The sequence below is a fragment of the Garra rufa genome, chromosome 5 (genome assembly GCF_049309525.1).
Source record: "Garra rufa chromosome 5, GarRuf1.0, whole genome shotgun sequence".
NCBI lineage: Eukaryota > Metazoa > Chordata > Actinopteri > Cypriniformes > Cyprinidae > Garra > Garra rufa.
The window spans coordinates 42,860,453-42,880,654 of NC_133365.1; the positions used below are offsets into that span (position 1 = coordinate 42,860,453).

At 37.5% G+C, this 20,202-nt stretch overlaps 1 protein-coding gene across 1 annotated transcript in view; it reads right to left on the minus strand.

The window, feature by feature from the left end:
- Positions 1 to 8,838: 8,838 nt before the first annotated feature.
- The window catches only part of ssh1a (slingshot protein phosphatase 1a), a 59,938-nt gene continuing 48,574 nt past the window's right edge, over positions 8,839 to 20,202 (minus strand). The window contains exons 8-15 of the mRNA XM_073840620.1: positions 19,558 to 19,752; positions 18,907 to 19,000; positions 18,518 to 18,646; positions 17,231 to 17,277; positions 16,751 to 16,897; positions 16,462 to 16,662; positions 15,196 to 15,853; positions 8,839 to 13,539 (exon numbers count right to left, since the gene is read on the minus strand). Coding sequence (XP_073696721.1) covers positions 12,469 to 13,539; positions 15,196 to 15,853; positions 16,462 to 16,662; positions 16,751 to 16,897; positions 17,231 to 17,277; positions 18,518 to 18,646; positions 18,907 to 19,000; positions 19,558 to 19,752 — 2,542 coding nt within the window. The 3' untranslated portion in view covers positions 8,839 to 12,468. The remainder of the gene's footprint in view (positions 13,540 to 15,195; positions 15,854 to 16,461; positions 16,663 to 16,750; positions 16,898 to 17,230; positions 17,278 to 18,517; positions 18,647 to 18,906; positions 19,001 to 19,557; positions 19,753 to 20,202) is intronic.

Sequence of the window (20,202 nt, forward strand, 5' to 3'; positions counted from 1 at the left end):
TATCACATAATGAGCATGGAGAGACTCATTAAAAAAGAAAGAAAAATAAAAAGGGATTTACAGACTTTTTGTTAAAAAAATATATATAAAATATTGAAAAAAAATATTTATTATAAATGAGCAGTAGTGAAACAACAGAAATGAAACTGATCTTTTATTTTAAAAATGTATCTTGCATTTTAGTCATAAGAGTAATTGTTCTTTCAATTGAGAGTTATACATTATCTGAAAACTGAATAATAAATAAGCTTTCCACTGATGTATGGTTTGATAGGATAGGACAATATTTAGCCGAGATACAACTATTTGAAATCTGGAATCTCGGGGTTTAATGTGGTGCAAATCAAGTTCTTAGCAATGCATATTACTAATCTATTTACAGTAGGAAATGTACAAAAAATCTTCATGGAACATGCTCTTTACTTAATATCTTAATAATGATTTTTGGCATAAAAGAAAAATTGATAATTTTAACAAATACAATGTATTTTTGGCTATTGCTACAAATATACCCATGCTACTTAAGACTGGTTTTGGTCACATAAAAGTATTGAATCTATTAAATACTGTGACTAACTTAAGCATCCTGTTCTTTTTTGATTAATGAGGACACACATGGCATGCATATGTCATTTTCTGAAAAATATTTGTTCCACTAGAATTTTGAATCAGTCTTAATGTAATATGTAAAATATTTATACTGTAGAAGTAATGCAGAAGGCCTCTACGAAATCTAAGTCTCTAAAGTGTCAATGTGTTTCCTGTTCATCTGCCTTGACAGCCCTCACAAACACGTTTACAGGAACTCACACGCAGAACTGGAGGCTTCCATGTCATATGATACGACAGTTCAGCAAAGTTGAAACGTGGCTACACAGTGACGTTTTCAATCCTGTCCTGGGACAGACCAGAATAGACTATTAATTTGCTCATATTACATTGTCGTAAAGCTCAAGATTAAAAGGCTTTTTTAACTTCCTTCAAGATTTAAGATCTCTCGTTAACATATCAGACAGTTGTTAAATGTGATAATAATTGATCAGACTTTTAACAGTTCCTCATTAAATTCTCTGCAAAGTGTGTGTGGACATCAGGATTCCCCGTGCAAGACCATCCCATCCTAAACCTCCACAACAGCTCCATTGTGCTGCATCCGTCACCCTGACACTTAAGGCAAGTCACTTGATTTCCTTGTGGCTCACTGCCTCTTCCATGTATGCAGAATCCGAACAACATAAACAACAACTATGTAACATCTCTCCGCTGTCTCAGAAAGTTTACCGTCTCAATCAACAAGTGTTTAAATCCTAATCTGAGCAACCATAGGTCCTACTAGGTGGACAGCACCCCACGGAATCAACTCCTAAGGTAACAATTTGTCTCAAGTAAAGAAGTGGATACTCACTGATACTCCTGTGACTGCACCGTAATTCCAGGACAAGACCACTCTTTGTTGGATGGATGGATGTTCTGGCTGAGTTCTGCTGGCAAATGGGCTTTTATTACTCTCTTGTGATGTCACAGTCACATTTGCCTAATGCAGTAAGTTAGTCCTCTCCCTGTACAGAAGCACAAAAACTTTCAGATTCTGCTATTAGATGTTTAAAGTTTAGTTCAGCCAAAAATGACATTTTTGCCTTTATTTATTCATCCTGTATCTCCTTTTTACTGAAGAACACAAAACGAGATGTTTAGCGGAATGTTCGCACTGCTGTCTTCCATACCACAAAAGTGGATGGGAGGCCAGGGAGTCTAAAAATGTGACCCTGGACCACAAAACTAGTCGCAAGCAGTACGGATATATTTGTAGCAAAAGCCAAAAAAATATATTGTATGGGTCAAAATTATCAATTTTTCTTTAATGCCAAAATTCATTAGGATATTAAATAAAGATTATGTTCCATAAAGATATTTTGTTAATGTAATACTGAACACAACTTCAAAGGTGATTTTCTCAATATTTAGATTTTTTTGCACCCTCAGATTCCAGATTTTCAAGTAGCTGTATCTCAGGCAAATATTGTTCTATCATAACAAAACATACATCAATGAATAGCTTTTTGTTGATGTATAAAAATTCTAAAAATTACCCTTACGACTGGTTTTGTGGTCTAGGGTCACAGATGAGAGAAAGCACCATAAAATTACATTATGAGTTATTGTTCATGCTACAATCTTTCTCAGCATTTCTGGTTCCATGAAGGACCTTTAACAACACTATTAAACTTTTCTATTATAATCAAAATTGAAGTTTTTTTGGCTTTTAGCATGAATATGTTAGCCTTAAGGTTATAAGCTATAGCGCTCTAAAACAATGACAAAATTCACATTTTATATAAGCATTCAAAGTTACAGTTTCTCTCTTCCACCAAAATGGATCAACGATTTTGATGACATCACCCTGCACTTCAGCTTCTCATCAAACTTTCTGTCCAGTGCTCTTTAGAATCCGAAGCATCATGCCCCTAGGCTGAAATCAGACACTTGTTCACAGAGTTAGTATTTTCTGTATGGTAAATGACATGTAGTTCACTATATAGGGGAAAGGGAACGATTCAGACAGTGTAAATATGCTTTCCATTGAGGCGAAAGAAGTTTCACGCTGTGAATTTTCACAACAAACCCCACAAAAATTGCTACTCAAAACTAGCCCAACTGCATTTCAAGGGAGTTCCCTTACTAAAAAATAACGCAGGGGTAAAATACAGTTTTTTGGCAGGATTCCCCTGTTTGCATTCCTGGGGCTAAATATGACAGTATTGGGGTGGCTTCAGCTCGCGGCCATGAAAAACAACAGTGTTAAAGTAGACCAAAACAGCGTTAAAGTAGCAAATAGGGACTTGGCACAATGGCCCAAGCTGTGATATGTAGACCAATTTGGAGTAGACGTCACAATTACGTCACCGGCAGCTGCGTGCCATTGTGGTGGCAGAAAAACAAGTAACAAGTGGAGGGGAATGGGTAAATTTCATGGAATAAGAGAAAAAAAAATTGTGCCTTTGGATGTCAGAATTGGAATGCAAATCATTTTTATAAAATACTGTCATCAAAGACGCTATTTGGAGCTAAACGCAGATGTTTAAACGGACAGTCTATGAATAAAACCTACTATAATTACTATACTTTTAAAGCATAAATTTGATTTAAACAATTTGTCTACATAATATTCATATATGCAGTTAATAGGGGACATGTTGTATTACAGTTACAGCATGAAATACTATTTAAACCTATAATATTTTACATAACATTTACCTATTTTATCTCACAATTCTGAAGTTTTTTTCTCTGCAAATGCAAGTTTATCTTAATTCAGACTTTACAACTTGGTTTAATTCAACAATAACAAGTTTGTCAATTCAAAGGAAAAAAAGAGAATGACGAGTGGATTTTTCTTATCAGAATTGTTTTTATTTATTATTATTTTATTTTATTATTTTTTATTATTTTATTCTATGACTTTCATAGACCGCTACTTGAAAACTGCCATTTTCTGCCACCAGATAAGCCTAAAAAACCATCATCACTGTTTGCAAACACCGCATTGGTCTATACAAAACGTTATTTGCTACTTAAAAAGGGGGGCAGGACTGCTTGATATGTCCTGCCCTGTCTTTCTGTTTCAGTTGAAATTACGTCAGCACATAGAATAACACTGCATGATATTGCATATCAAGCAAAATTACGTTACAAAATATAACGTTTTGTATATTTCACACCTTGGGCCAGAACCGTTGAGCTCAGTAAAGCTGCATTTGGCAGCGTATGACAGCCACAATCTCATCTATATCGCTATAAAATATGTGACCCTGGACCACAAAACCAGTCTTAAGTCGCTGGGGTTTATTTGTAGCAATAGCCAAAAATACATTGCATGGGTCAAAATTTTTGATTTTTCTTTTATGCCAAAAATCATTAGGAAATTAAGTAAAGTTCATGTTCCATGAAGATTTTTTGTAAAATTCCTACTGTAAACCTATCAAAATTTAATTTTTGATTTGTAATATGCATTGTTAAGAACCTAATTTGGACAACTTTAAAGGTGATTTTCTCAGTCTTTTTGATTTTTTTGCATCCTCAGATTTCTGATTTCAAATAGATGTATCTCAGTCAAATATTGTCCTATCCCAACAAACCATATATCAATAGAAAGCTTATTTATTGAGCTTTCATATGATGTATAAATCTCAGTTTTGTCAAATTTAACCTTATGACTGGTTTTGTGGTCCAGGGTCACATATACCGTTCTGTGTAAAATTCAAATGGGTCTGATACGTTTTGTGGTCTGCGCCGACTTGCTCATATGATCCGCTCCATGTTATCGTTTCTCTGGACCGGAGCAGACTGTGTGAATGCAGCGGGAAATCAGACTTCTTTCACCCCAATGGAAAGTACTTTGTGCACTATATGCCATTCACCATTCAGAAAATACTAACTCTGTGAACAAGTGACTGATTTCAGCCACAGTTTCAGCATCTATTTTTAGTGTAGGGGGCGGGATGCTTCTGATTGTACAGTAGAGAGCATTTGATTGGACAGAACATTTGACGAGAAGCTGAAGTGCAGGGTGATGTCATCAAAATCATTAATCCATATTGTTGGAAATTAGAGACTGTAAATTTTGAATGCTTGTGTAATTGTGAATTTTGGCATTGTTTTGGAGCACATGAGCTAATATACTCAAACTAAAAGCCAAAAAAAGTTTTATTTCGTGGGGACTTGAATGGCATGAATGAGATTTGACAGCTTTGTCAAAGACTTTTAGAGAATAACAACTTTAGTTTGGGCCCATTTCTCACACTAGGATTAAAATGACTTCAAAAAAACTTTGTTTTGAAATGTTTGTCATTTTTGGAGCTGTAACATTTTATTTTATGTTCCACGAAAAAGAAAGACAGGAGTAAATGACGACAGATTTTTCATTTTCTTCTGATCTGTGCCTGATAAAACATCTGACATAATAGTAATAATAACAGATCTGTCCTACTCCTAAGGCCTTCAGAATATTGTTTCTCAAAGCAAAGGCCTTTGGTCAAAGCACAAAACATGACATCACCAGACTCCTCTTTTAACCCACAGCAGGTTTACTAAGCTCTTATCTGTATATGGTTTATATCCTATTACAGTTAATGTGTCGACCAAGCACTTCATAGTTACTCTCAATTTGACGTTCTTAAGAATCACTCCCTCTGTGTTACAGATTAAATTGCTCTGGGACTTTTTTGAGCTGCACTGCTTTGATCCAAACCACTGTACATTCCACCAAGGGTGTGATGATACAAAGTAGGAGCAAGATTGTCAATTCTCTCAAAATAGCAGTAACGTTAAAGACAACAACAGCACTGGCTCTACACTGCTAGTCATGGAAACAAAGATACTGGAAGTGAAGAGAGCATGGTATCAGTATGGTACCACCCTATCAGCAGTGTACCAGTCTCCACAGTCAAAGTTAAGTGAAAGTTTCCTGAAATTATTCACAAGTTGGGGGGAGTAGAGATTGTGTAGAGAGATACTGGTTAAGGTTTGCCCGAAAAGAATCTGCAAAAACAAAGAAACAAAGCCTTATAAATCTCCCTGTTATGTGGCTGGTCGTCATGGCAATGATCATAACAGGATGCTCTTGTTCTCTCTCAGATAATAATAAAGGAGAAATGACTTCAGCACACAGTTCACCAGACACTGAGATTGAAGAGAGAAAACAGGCCACACAGAAGTACAATTGGAGACTGCTGTGGAAGAACCTGGTGAATATCAAAGTATTTTACAGACTTATAGAAAGTATTTGGACACTTGACTCACACTTAAAAAATGAATGACACTGCATTAGGGCTGTCACACTAACGATTATTTTGATAATTGAGTAATTGGTCAATTATTCTAACGATTAACTGATTAATTGGATAATTAAAATTATTTTTGAGGTAATAAAAATAGACCTAAGCAAACAACAGCCTTTAGAATTATTAACTGGTTAACAAAAGCAAGTATGGTTTTATTGAACAAAACTGTACAAATACCTAATGTGTTATAAATAAGAGAACGTATATTTATAACACATGCCTGCAGAGGGCGCCAACGATTGTTTTTACACTTCACAGCGCGATCTAATAAACAATAGTTAATTCAAATGTCCACTTAATCTTTAATATTTTTTATATTTCTTTGCGACAGAAATGTCACTGTAATTTTTTGAAAATGTGGACATCAAAACCTGTAAACTCAGAGTAAGGTTTTGAGCTTTTATTTTGAAATAGCGATGAACAATTAGCATGATGTATTTTCCTGTGTTGGTTTAGGTTTATACATGATTTACTTTACAAATCTGATGAAATTGCGCATGTTTCGTTCCCAGACGTTATAATAAACTCAGACTCACAGCAATATGTAGAGATGGATCCACACAGCCGCTCTGAGCTGCACATAATGTTACTTAACCTACACGCACGTAAATAACTAAAACGCATACGATTTGGTCAGTACCGGATGTGCGGCCATATTGGCGATACTCTAATTTATGCTGTCTAACCCGCGGAAAAAAAGTGTGGAAGCTGCTAAATCATATAGTGAAGGACTTAGTAAGCAGGAAATATCACAATATTTTGACAAACTAAAGTTAATAGGTGGTAAAGACACGTACGAGCAGTATACATTGCGATATTAGCCTAATATTTCACCTACCTGACCGGAAATGATAAGAACAAACACGAATGTTGTAAAGATTCTTGCCGTGGAAATCCTGGTTTAGTTTGGCCAACCACAAACGACTTTTGTTCCTCAGACAGTTTTTTGCTTTCTTCTCTTTGATTTGTTTTAACTTTTGACAGTCTATAGGACTCCAAATGTTTTTTTTCTGGTCCGACCAATTAGTGCAGCCCAAAACATGACAATAATTGATCGTTTTCAGCAGCAATAATAAGCTAAATTTGCGAGTTTCGTTTGGTTCAGAGGCATTATTTATATTCAGTGCCGCCAATATGACCAATTGATGACGTGTCATGAAAACACTCTATTAAAACTGCATCGCATATATTTATTTAATTGAATTGTAGCATCAGGGCTGCCAACTCTCACGCATTGAGCCTGAGACTCACGCAGTTGACACTTTTCACACGCTCTCACGCCACACATCCATTTTCTCACGCTGTCAAAATCACCCTCAGTTAAAACTGTAATAAGAAATTGGCTAAACAGATTTGGTGAACTCTCCAGGGCGTATTTGTGTTTGTGCTCTGGAAATGGCCAAAAGACAACGTGACAACGCTGAGTAATGTAGCCAATCACAGACATATCTGTTGATTTTGAACACCTGTGATTGGCCATTGCGTTCTGCACTTGCCAGTCCTCTCACTGTAAATAAGCGGTTCATTGATTATAAAGAGACTTTTGCGATTAACTGTAGTGACTCGTTTTTAGTGGTTATCAAGGAAGGGCTATTGCGCACTTTTGCAAAGTGTAAAGTTTACATACACCCTGCAGAATCTGCTAAATGTTCATTATTTTAGCAAAATAAGAGTGATCATACAAAATGGCTGTTATTTCTTTAGTACTGACCTGAATAAAATATTTCACATAAAACACGTTTACATATAGTCCACAAGAAAAAAAAAATTAAATGTATAAAAATGACACTATTCAAAGGTTTACATACACTTAATTCTTAATACTGTGTTTTTATCTGAATGATCCACAGCTGTGTACTTTTTAGTGATAGTTGTTCATGAGTCCCTCGTTTGTCTTGAACAGTTAAACTGCCTGCTGTTCTTAAGGTCCCACAAATTCTTTGCTTTTTCAGCATTTTTCTGTATATGAACCCTTTCCAATAATGACTGTATGATTTTGGGATCCATCTTTTCACACTGAGGACCACTGCTGCTCAACAAATGCTCACTGATGCTCCAAAAGGAAAAATGATGCATTAAGAGCCAAGGGTGTAAACTTTTGAACAGAATGAAGATGTGTACATTTTTCTTATCTTGCCCAAATATCTTTTTTTTCCATTTAGTACTACCCTTCAGAAGCTACAGAGGTCACATGTTCCCAAAAGATACATTTTTTTAAGATTTTGTGCGACTTAAAGGATTTTTCTTGAGAACAGCAGGCAGTTTAATTGTTTGAGACAAACAAGGGACTCATGAACAACTATCACTAATAAAAGAAAAACACACAGCTGTTGATCATTCAGGTAACAACACAGTATTAAGAATCAAGTGTATGTAAACTTTTGAACTGGGTCATATTTTATAAATTCAACTATTATTATCTCTTGTGGACTATATGTAAACATCTTTTATGTGAAATATCTTATTCAGGTCAGTACTAAATAAAACATAACATGCATTTTGTATGTTCCCTCTTATTTTGCTAAAATAATTTTATTATGCAAGCTGTATGTTAACTTTTGACCTCAGCTGTATCAGTAACTATGAAATACAAAATAAAATCAAAATGATGCATCTCCATCCGGATCATAAATGAAAACAAATGTGTAATTCCTGCCTCCAGTTTTTTTCCTTTACAAAACACACATCATGAAGTACCACCTGCATTTCATCCCTGTTAACAAGAAAATGAAATTCAATGCCTGATCTTATTTTGAAAAGATCTGATGTTCATTAATCACCCTGTCTCTCCTACAGCCTTAAAGCTTGCAGTAAGACCTCGGACGTCACATATGCAGGGAGGTCTAGCCTGCAGTTGCATAACTGCACAGCCATGCCAGAATATACTGACAGAGCGCAGATGGCACCCTATGATGTCAGAATACTATACTATAAGAGATCAGATTCAATTTGCCAGTAAATGTAGCATGACGAGACAAGAAAAACAATAAGATGGAAAGAAAACGTTTATTCCCATAATAATCACATACAGTACATCATCTCAATAAAATGTACAAAGTGCAATATGCATTGAAACTACAGCAAATCTGCAGTACAAAGGACAAAATTACTGCATACTTAATAGCGATAACAATGGTGACAGGATGAGGAGGACAACGGGCGTCTCTATATTGTGAGCATCGCAGTTTAACAGCATTGCTAATTCACAAAAAAGAGGCTCAATATCCAACTACAGGAAAGTCAATGGATGATTTGGGAACAGACCAGTGTAACATCCCAGAAAAAAAATCCACTCTCCCAGGCAAATAGCTTGAATCTACAGCATCAACGAATGTGGCATTTAATATCGATCCTCAATGCAAAACTTTGGTAATCACTTCATACTTCAATAGCAGAAAATTTTCCTCGCTTCTCTGGAAAAGGAAAACCCTCCAAAACATGGCAACTCCAACAGCTTTCAACAGCGTTTTCCTCTAAATGATGCCAAATATCAATGATCTGTTTCTATTTTCTCTAACGCAACAGTAAATGTAGAAGTGTTTGACAGGAAAATGTTTGCCAGCTTTAAAATGTGCCCATGTAACCCACTGCCCTCTGCCTTAACTGGCAACATTATCAAATAAGAGTCGACACAGAACAATGCCTCTAGTGCTTCTGGGTAAGGCACTTGATGTTGATGACACAAGACAATGCAGACAACCTTTAGACAACATTTAATCTCTAATCTCCGACTCAGATTTGACCTCAATATGGCATCAGACACAAAATGGCAAAGACTTGGGCGAGAGGAAGCGGGTTCGGGGCACATTTAAGGATGCAAATAACTGTTTATGACACTGAACAGCTTTCTGGCTTATTTTTCCTCTCTGATTTTCATATTCAGGCCCCAGGAGGAGGATTAAATAGTGTTGATACTCATTTAATCAACCATTATTCAAGTCGACTTTCAGATGCAAGTACCATAACCTGTTATACATATTTACATACAGTGTATTGCTGTGTGTGAGTGTGTAGAGGTGGAGACCGTGTTTGTGCTATGAGCCTGCTCATGTTTTTAACATTAAAGCGCACACATACTCTGAAAGGGTTTTCTGTTCATAAATAGTTCACAGTAACGGTGTAGCCGCTGTGCAAGGCACCGCTCACTCGCACACACTCGCAAACTTCACATTTCTGTTGCTCAAACTCGACCTGGTAGCATAGATACGTGTACAAAATCAGTTTTAAAAAATATTGGAAAAGTATGCTGCATAATAAACCTCAAGTACTTCAACGCAAGCTGGAATCAGCCAACTGATTGGTAAATAAAGGCCTGTTGACACTTGGATGTCAAAAAAAAGTCATTAAACAGCTGGAATGATGCATTTGGGATCACATAAACTGGTATGGCAAGTGTCCTGACACACTTAAAGGAAAATCTCACTGTCAAGAATATGCCTGGGACAACTTTCAAGTCAAATATCAAATAAAATCTATAAAATCAAAAATCAGAAATTATATTTAGCTTCATGGTTTAAAATTATTTCTACTTTTGAAACTTCTGTAACTTATTTTTACTATATTGCAACCTGAACACTACCAGTCAAAAGTTTTTGAACAGTAAGATTTTTAATTTTTTTAAGAAGTCTCTTCTGCTCACCCAGCCTGCATTTATTTGATCTAAAGTATAGCAAAAACAGTAAAATTGTGATATATTTTTACTATTTAAAATAACTGCTTTCTATTTGAATATATTTTAAAATGTAATTTATTTCTGTGATCAAAGCTGAACTTTTAGCATCATTACTAGTCACATGATCCTTCAGAAATTATTCTAATATTCTGATTTGCTGCTCAAAAAGCATATCTTAGCTTTTTGAATAATAAATGCTGATATTTGAACTTTTTTATTCAAAAAAGAAAAATTGTCCTCGACTGTTTTAAATATTGTTGTTAGTAGCAATAAAAATGTTTTTTCGAACAGCATATCAGCATATTACAATGATTTCTGAAGGATCGTGTGACACTGAAGACTGGAGTAATGATGCTGAAAATTTTGCTTTGATCACAGGAATAACTTAAATTTAAAAAAAAAATTCAAATAAAAAGCAGTTATTTTAAATAGTAAAAATATTCCACCATATTACTGTTTTTGCGGTATTCTGAATCAGATTGCAGGCTTGGTGAGCAGAAGAGACTTCTTTACAAAGATCAAATACTTTTGACTGGTAGTGTATTATTGATTTATTATTTAGAATGTAGTATTTATAAATCATTTGGAGTAATGAGAATTACTTTAAAAAAAAAAAAGGTAAAAAATGTTTAAAATGTTGGGAATGGTAATAAAAATGTAAATTGTTTCGTAAATCCAAAATATAATTTCTTATTTTTCTCTTTTGTGACCTGGACATGCTTGTGTGAGATTTGATGCAATTGATGCCACATCTTTGACTTCTAAATGTCGTCTGGTCTTCTTTCAGAGTGTTTTTCAGTTCTACTTCTGTATAGATTTGGTTCAAAAGGCCAGTCTACCTTGCATTGATTTCTTCATGGAAAACTGACAGCAAACAGAACAAGAAGTTAGAACAGAGCCACAGCATGGTAGGAATCACTAGCAAACTGCAAACAGCTTCAGCTCAGGTGGGCCTAAACAAGCCACTGTCTTTAAAAATAACAGTCATTCTTTACCTGGGTAAATGACTGATTTATATCGCATTTGGAAACATCTAGAGAATCTACAATGGAGGAGCTCCCGTTGGTACAAAATCTTAACAAGTACATGTATGTGCTATTAGAGACATTCCCAAAAGCCCTACTGCTATTTTGACAGCAACATGGACAGTCACATTCATAAGAACAGCAACTGCATGTATGAACGTTTCAGTGGAAGGAGAACAGCAGCTTGATGTCACCTTCGAAATGATTGTCTTTCATCACCCTCATCAAAATGGAAGAATCCCAAACAGATCGCCTTTTTCCCAATGCAAACACTGAAGTGCTGCCTGAAGTTATCTGCCTGGTGTATGAACAGTACTGTACTGGTATGAGGTATTACTTTGAAACCTGTGAGTGAATCATCAGTGCTCTGCGAATGATAAAAGAGTCCATCAGCACACAAAGAACTTTCCTAATCACTGCAAAGAGTCCATTTCCTTTCACCGTCCAGCCAGGAAGTGAAAACACAGCAGGGAGTATGATTTGAAAACCCTTTTCAAATGCGTGACCATGTCCGAAGGAATCTGTGACTCACACTGGGCCACAAATAAGTGATTTATGGTGCGATAAATGGGTGGGCTGATGGAAACATTACACAATGGTCTATTTTGACACTTTCAAGTAATGGCCTCTGGGATGGCGAGTGCTTATTTTGCTTCAGAAAAGCAGTGAAAACCCTTATGAACTGTTCGTTAGTCAGTGCAATACACATCCATTTGGGTTCCATGCAACGCAAGCCTGTCCAGAAGGTTTTGGATACCTATGTTTATATTCCTAACAGAAAGCAATTCTTTTGTAGAAGACACTCTTCCACTCACATTCACTCTTCTGTGAATGTGTGGCTGAAATGTTAAAAAAAAACATATAAATATCTCAGAGTAACATTGTTGCAGAACTCCAAGTGAAGGTACTTTTGCGCTAAAATCTCCCTCTGTCAGCTCTTGAACTCTTCAGGTCCTGCTTCACCTTGGTTGAAGACCTCTATGTTTGTGGAGTTTGAAGAGGAGGAAGAGGGCCAAGGTCTGGCCCATTCTGGGCTGAGCGAGCGCTCGGGTTCTGGGGACAACGACAGCATGAGAAGGGTCCCCGCGTCGGAGGAACACGCCGAGCACAAGTCTTCGGACGAGAAGGTTAGGCTCCCCAGTTTGGCGAGTGAGTTGGAGCGCTTCAGTCGGGAAGGTACAGTAAGTCCTGCAAGTCGCATTCGGGCTTCGATTTCTTGCGTGCGTTGACGCACCAGGCCTGGTTTGCCACGAACGCTGCGGAGGCTGTCGCTGCTGGAGCTGCGAGTGAGCGTGGAACCGTGCGGGGACGAGACCGGCGTCAAGCCTCCCGATCCTAGGACCGCCAACAAGGCCTCATTCGTCAGCGGCACCGCCGCTTCGGTAGCAAAATCAGCCCGTGTTCCAAAAGGCTTGGGAAAATAGTCATTTGAATCACTGGAATTGTTCATTGCATCCTCTGGTTTGCTTGCACAAGCTGCGCGTTGCTCATTTGCACGTGCGCGCTCTTGAAAGAGACCGGAAAGTTTTTCCAAGCGCTCTTTGCGGCGGCGAACGAGGCCGGAGCGTTGCAGCTGTACTAGAGTCTCCTGTGGAGAACAAGACGCTTCTGCCTTCTCCAAAACCTTTATCTCTCTTTCGTTCCTGAGTACAGCTGAGGAACCCTGTGCATCAATCTCCTTCTGCATGGAATCTCCTTCGCCTTTGGCTTCAAGCAGCAGTGTCCGGTTTTCAGGTTCTTGGTCAGGAGATTTGCTTTCTGGCTTATCTTTATGCCCTAAGGGCATTGCATTGGCATCAAGGCACGGATCTGAGGCAAGTTTGCCACACTTGGTTGTCACGGACAGGTTGGCACAGGGTGGCGTCTGAATTGAGATACTGGGCACACTGTTGAGGGGTAAAGGGGCAAGGCCTCGTCTGTTAGCCTCCAACAGAGCACTCTGGCCGGGCTTGGAAGCGAATGATGAACCAGGAGCAAGCTTCTGCTTCAGATGGGCACTTTCCTGAACAGGAAAAGACCAGAAAAAAAAGTCAATTGACTTGTGCCTTAACTTTAAAGGGGACTCAACCTTCTTTTTAGTTGTGGTATACTAAGTCTAAATTACATTCACACTGGTGTTTAAGAAAGCCAAACAAATTAGAATATAATAATAATAACAATAACAACAACAATTTCATATTATTGTTGTTCCTATGACAATAATAGCCATATATTTTAAAACAATTGCACTGTAAAATAAATGAAAATGAATATTTCATAGGAATATTATTTTTGCTTTACACTACAGTAGGGAAATTACGGTAACACTTTAGAATAGGTAACACCTATTAACTACGCCTTTTCCCTCAATAAATTCCTAATTTGCTGCTTATTAATAGTTAGTAAAGTAGCTGTTAGGTTTAAGTATTGGGTAGGATTAGGGATGTAGAATAAGGTCATGTAGAATAAGGCATTAATATGTGACCCCGGACCACAAAACCAGTCATAAGGGTCAATTTTTTGAAATTGAGATTAATACATCTTCTGAAAGCTGCATAAATAAAATTGTTCGAATTTGGCCGAGATACAATTACTTTAAAATCTGGAGTCTTAAGGTGCAAAAAATTCAAAATATTGAGAAAAACACCTTTAAAGTTGTCCACATGAAGTTCTTAGCAATTCATATTACTAATCAAAAATTTATTTTTGATATATTTGCAGTAGGAAATTTACAAAAAATGTTCATAGTACATAATCTTTACTTAATATCCTAATGATTTTTGGCATAAAACTTTTTGGCTATTGCTACAAATATACCCGTGCTACTTAAGACTGGTTTTGTGGTCCAGGGTCACACATGTGCTTAATTAGTACTAATAAATGGACAATATTCTAGTAATATGCATGCTAATAAGGTGAGTTAATAGTTAATAGGTGTTACCTATTCTAAAGTGTTACCGAAATTACAATGCTTCTTTCTTAATTTCTACACTTGAAAGAGATATTTTGAATTTGAACAGCAACGTGTTGTAACGTTGTAACATTACCCATTTAAACCGCTAGCTGTCAGAAATTCATACTGCACTTTTAAGCTTTTATTTTGACGGAAATGGCAGTAGAGCTTTTATTTAGATGGAAAACTCCAGCTTCAGTGAAAACAGGCTTACAAAAATGTGTCTCACTACAAATCTAGTGAAATGCTGTAATCATCAGCGGTGAAAATAAAGCATAACTGGTGGCCATTGCCTTCCCAAATGCACGCTAAACTCACAACACATGCAATAAAAAAATTTACTGCATTCACTGTGAACCGAGCTGTGCGCGAAAAACAGTCCCTGAACGAAGTGTGCGCTACGCTTTGAAACGCGCAGCGAAAACAGACTTGATTAAGGGATTAAGCCACATTGTGCTTTTAGTTTTAGTTTTTTTGACAGATACTGTGCCATAGCATAATGGCCCAAAACACAACTTTAAAGATCTTTTATGTAAGAATAAGAAGTTTAAATATATTTTTAAAAACTACACTTTTTTCCCCAGAAGATCTATCGTTTCATAATCGTCATGTGACCACGATGATATCAAGAAAGTTGTTCTATCACGATACCACAACTGATAATACCGTTACATCCCTACTCTTTACATATAATGGAGCAGTGAAACAATCACGTGAAATACTCACAGTAAGATTTTGTTGCGTTCTGTGGTGGTTGTTGTTGTTGGAGTTCTCGTTGCAAAGATGGTTCACGCTTGCAAGATCAATCCCCTTCTCATTCAACAACTCCTCACTATCTCTCTTCGCTCCCTCTGCTAACGCCTCCATTTCTGCTTGCTCTTTCTGAGCCTCCTCTTCATCCTCTTCTTCCACCGTGCTGAACTCCAACCGCAGACGTAGTTCCTCCAGAGGCTCCACCCCTCGAGAACAGGTCTGAGCGGCTATGCCCTCTCCCGAGTGTGGTAAAGGAAGGCCCTCACGCCCCTCGAAGGTTTCATCATCAAGAAGCGCATCTTGTTCCACATCTGCAACCTCGATGTAGACGCGATCTACATCCACTAGAGGCGGTGCATGGATTGGGGTGGAAGGGTCGCTGTCGAGGGCTGAGTCTGACAGGCGACGGAAGTAATAGTGGTAGTTTTGTGGGTGGCTGGGGTCCAGCTCTAGCCTAATTGGAGAGGAGTGGGCAGCAGGCTCACAGCATACGGTGACCCTGGGGTTCGTGGGGTCTGGGGTGATGTGACCCACAGTTTCGGAGTTCACACAGCAAGGGGCAGCAGCTTGCTGGCAATCGGGGTGATCGCAATCTGAATCAGGATGCCACAAGCGGTTATGACGTTGCTTGCTGAAATGTAGAATGAGAAGAATAGGGTTGAACATTGAACCCTATTAACTCTCGTTATATAAAAAGTATATCCTTTTAAGAAATGTGTACAGGTAAATCAAGACTTTTTATGTTTTGTTGGTGAACCCTTTAAGGGACAGTTCAACCAAAAATGAAAATCCTATCATTAATTGCTCACCCTCGATCCGTTCTATACCTTTAAGACTGCTGTTCATCTTCGGAACACAAATTAAGATATTTTTGATGAAATTCAAGAGCTTTCTGACATAGACAGAAAGGGTGCTTCTTGTATTTTTTACCTACCACGTTCAAGGTTCAGAAAGGTACCAAAATCATTGACAAAATAGTCCATGTGACATCAGTGGTTCAACCGTAATTTTCTATTTTGTCTATGTTTTTGGTACCTTTCTGGACCTTGAACGTGGTAGGACCCTTGCTGTCTTTGGAGGGTCAAGAAAGCTCTTGGATTTCATCAAAAACATTTTAATTTGTGTTCTGAAGGCAAATGAAGATCTCACCAGTTTGCAACAACATGAGGGTGAGTTATTAATTACAGAATTTTCAATTTTCATGAAAAACTACAATGATAAAGGACATTTCTCTTGTACCTGGCATCCAGTATGCCCTCATACTCCGCCAGCTGTCTCATGAAGCTGGAATTGGGACGGGTGATGCTGCGCTTCTGTTTGACGAAGTTGTACGCTTTCTCCAGAGACCAGCCATATTCTTTCATGGCATATGCGATTACCGTAGAGGCTGAGCGGCTTACGCCCATCTTACAGTGAACCAAGCATTTAGACTGATTCTTTCTGCAGAATACAGAAGGTGTAAAAAGTCACAATGAAAGCCAAGGGTGCTGCTTATTTTTAAAAAGAAAAATCTAAAAGAGAGCCTTACTTTGCTTTGACAATGAAGTTGTAGGTTTCGTTCCAGTGAGCCAGCAAGTCTGTGGCCTCATCGTCATACACTCGGATGTTGTGGTAGCAAAATGTTCCAGGGAAAAAGTTATCTATTTCCCTTGTAACATTTAAGATGTAGCCCACCCTAAAACAGCAATGCATTTAGAGATCACAAAAGTTACATGTGGACAACAATAGAAGACCATATGCATGCAAGTTTATTCTTATTCCTTTCATCAGATACTACAAATACACCATGCTTCGTGGTGTTAAAGTAACAGCTTTGATGGATTTACTCTGAACTTTAGCTGAAACAGGAGAAAATGCTACCTTTTAAGAGGTGATATCGATACACACTAACCTTAAATTTCCACCTTTACCTAACATTAGCCCATTTACAGAAGCAGTGTCTAAGAGAAACAACAGAATGGGAGAAAAACAAGCTGTGGATATCAGTAAAGGTTCAGGTAAAACTCACCCAGTTTCCTGAAGCTCCTCTAGATTTGAAGCATTCCATTCAGAACCCTGAAAGATGAACAATGCACATTAATAGCTTTTTACGGAAATAGCCATCTAGTGCCATCTGTCCTGCCACATAACTAACACGCAAAAAAACTTTTGACAAACTTTTTTAATCAAACCAGCGCTTCTCATTTTCCCCTGTTTTTGTTGGCATTTTCTTTATACGTATTTTAAAGGATAGTTCACGTAGAAATGAAGATTACCTAGGTGATATGACTTTCTTCTTTCAGACGAATACAATCAGTCTTATATAAAAAAATGTCCTGGCTCTTCCAAGCTTTATAATGGCAGGCAGTGAATGGCTGTTGAGATTTTGAAGTCCAATAAAGAGCATCCATCCATCATAAAAAGTACTCCACATGGCTCCTGGGGGCTAATGAAGGCCCTTTGAAGTAAATCTATGCATTTGTGTAAGAATAATATCTATATTTAAAACTCAATAAACCATAATCTAACTTTCACTAACTGTCGTATGTGTGTTCAACGAGAGAGTGGCGTTCCAGCAGATGACCTAGGCGTAGCGTAAGCTCTGGTGAGAATATGCTAGTCTAGCAACAAGTTTTGTTTACAGGAGCAAAGGAAGCAAAGTTTACTTTGTTTAGCAAAGGAAAAGCAGTCTTTTCTTGGCTTATATTGAAATCTTCTGACATTTTTCTTTACAATTCCTTGTTTTGACCTTTCTAATTCATGACTGGTGTTTTGTTTTGCTCTCTCGTCTGCGCTTCTGTGTTCATTACTTCTCACTGGAGCTTACACTACATCCTACATCATCCACTGGAATGCCACTCTCTCGTGAACATGTATACGACAGTTAGCGGAAGCTAGATATTATGGTTTATAAAGTTTTAAATAGACATTTTTCTTATACAAACGCATCGATTCACTTTTAGAGGCCTTTATTAGCCCCCCTTAGCCATGTGGAGTACTTTAATGATGGATGGATGCACTTTATTTGGACTTCTATTGGTTTATTTAATTTCAACAGCCATTCACTGCCATTATAAAGCTTGGAAGAGCCAGGGCATATTGTAATACAACTCTGATTGAACTCATCTGAAAGAAGAAAGACATTTACACCTAGGACGGCTTGAAGGTGAGTAAACAATCTTTTCAACTGATGTAATTTGTCATATTTTTATGTTTTGGATGAATTATATATTTTTGGGGTAGGATGAGCTCAGGAAAGGCAATAGAAATAGGAGGAAAAATGGGAATTAGCAGGTTTGCTAAATGAGGCACTTACCAGATAAAGGTGGTCAAAGATGAGCGTGGCTTTGTCCATCTGCCCAAGAATAAGCAGCATCTCATTGTCAATGAACTCTTTGTACTCTTTCAGGTTGCAGTTCATCTGTTGCTCCAAAACATTACGGATCTAAGGAAAAATATACATCATTATTGACTTCGTCTCAATAAGCGTTCTGTTACAAACCTTCTTCACACCTGCTATTAAAATACATCTCAGACAATCTGATCACAAGAGGTCAGCCGGTGATGCATTGCTGGATCCAGTGACCACTTATGATCAGATTTTGAAGAGAAGGGCCTGTTGTGATGTCCCAGTATGTCAGTGTGTAACTGTGTGTTGATAAGACTTTTTTTTTTTTTTTTGCACTTTCTGCGTTTCATGCTGACCTCTTTGGACGTGACATTTTCAAGGTCCTGGCACATCATGATACTCCTGAGTTTGGTTTTGATTAGACATTCTGTTCTCTCCCTCTCTGTTGGCCTGAGGAACAGAAATATAACACCTAAATCGATGGTTCAAGAAAGAGCATCATTTTTAGGTTAACGCTATAATTATTTTGTTTTACTTTAATTTTCAAAAAGTCAAAAATACATTTATACAATAAATAGTAGATACAACATATATTCTGTTTCATCATAGCTCTTTCATTTTGTCCAAATAAAAAGAAAGAAAAAATACATAAAAAATATAAGCATGCATGCAAGAGAAAACATATCAAAAAGCCATATTATATAAGGTTTGTTTGACCATGTTTGGCCCGAGACAGCAACACTGGCTCAAACAATTGCATTACACCCGTCTCTTTTAAAATCTGCATCTCCTCAGTTCCTGCAGATGGCCACTGGTTATGAAACCAAATATTAGATTAAATTGTGACAACATTCAACAAATATGTCTGGCTTTTGCTCATGTTCTCGGGTAGTCACAAAATAATAAGAAAAAAAAACTCACTTCCAAAAGACTAATCTAAATGTTCTTTTATCTACTGGTGGGTTTCACAGTGCCGAGGACTTTGGGCTTTTAGGGTTTGCACTCACTTGTCAACAAAGACTACAGGAGAGTCGGGTCGCATTGTTTCCAGGTCTTGCATAGTGTTCCACTCATTGATGCAGCTCTGCTCAGAGCCGATACAGCTCTCATAGTACCCGATCCATGTAAGTGCCATGCCACCAGGGAAATAGTTGTACCTTCGTGACACCTCACATGCCTTGTGTAAAATCTGCAGTGCTGACCTAAAGGAAAAGCAGGTTAAAGGTGAGGAAGATAGAGTGATCAAACAGTGAAGTAAATGACATTGGTAAAAGAAAACACTAATCTGAGCTGATTCAAACATGCATTGAAACTGTTTGTCCACCAAGCAGTACATACTGACAATACCTTTTTGGACAGCTGTGTTTTTTTATTTTTATTTTTTAGTGATAGTTGTTCATGAGTCCCTTGTTTGTCCTGAACAGTTAAACCCTTTCCAAAAAATGACTATACGATTTTTAAGATCCATCTTTTCAATTGAGGGATTAATATGTAACTATTAAAGAAGGTTCAAATGCTCACTGATGCTTCAGAAGGAAACACAATGCATCAAGATCCGGGAGAAAAAACATTTCAACAGAATGAAAATGTGTACATTTTTCTTATTTTTCTCATTTAGTACTGCCCTTTAGAAGCTACAGAAGATACATGTT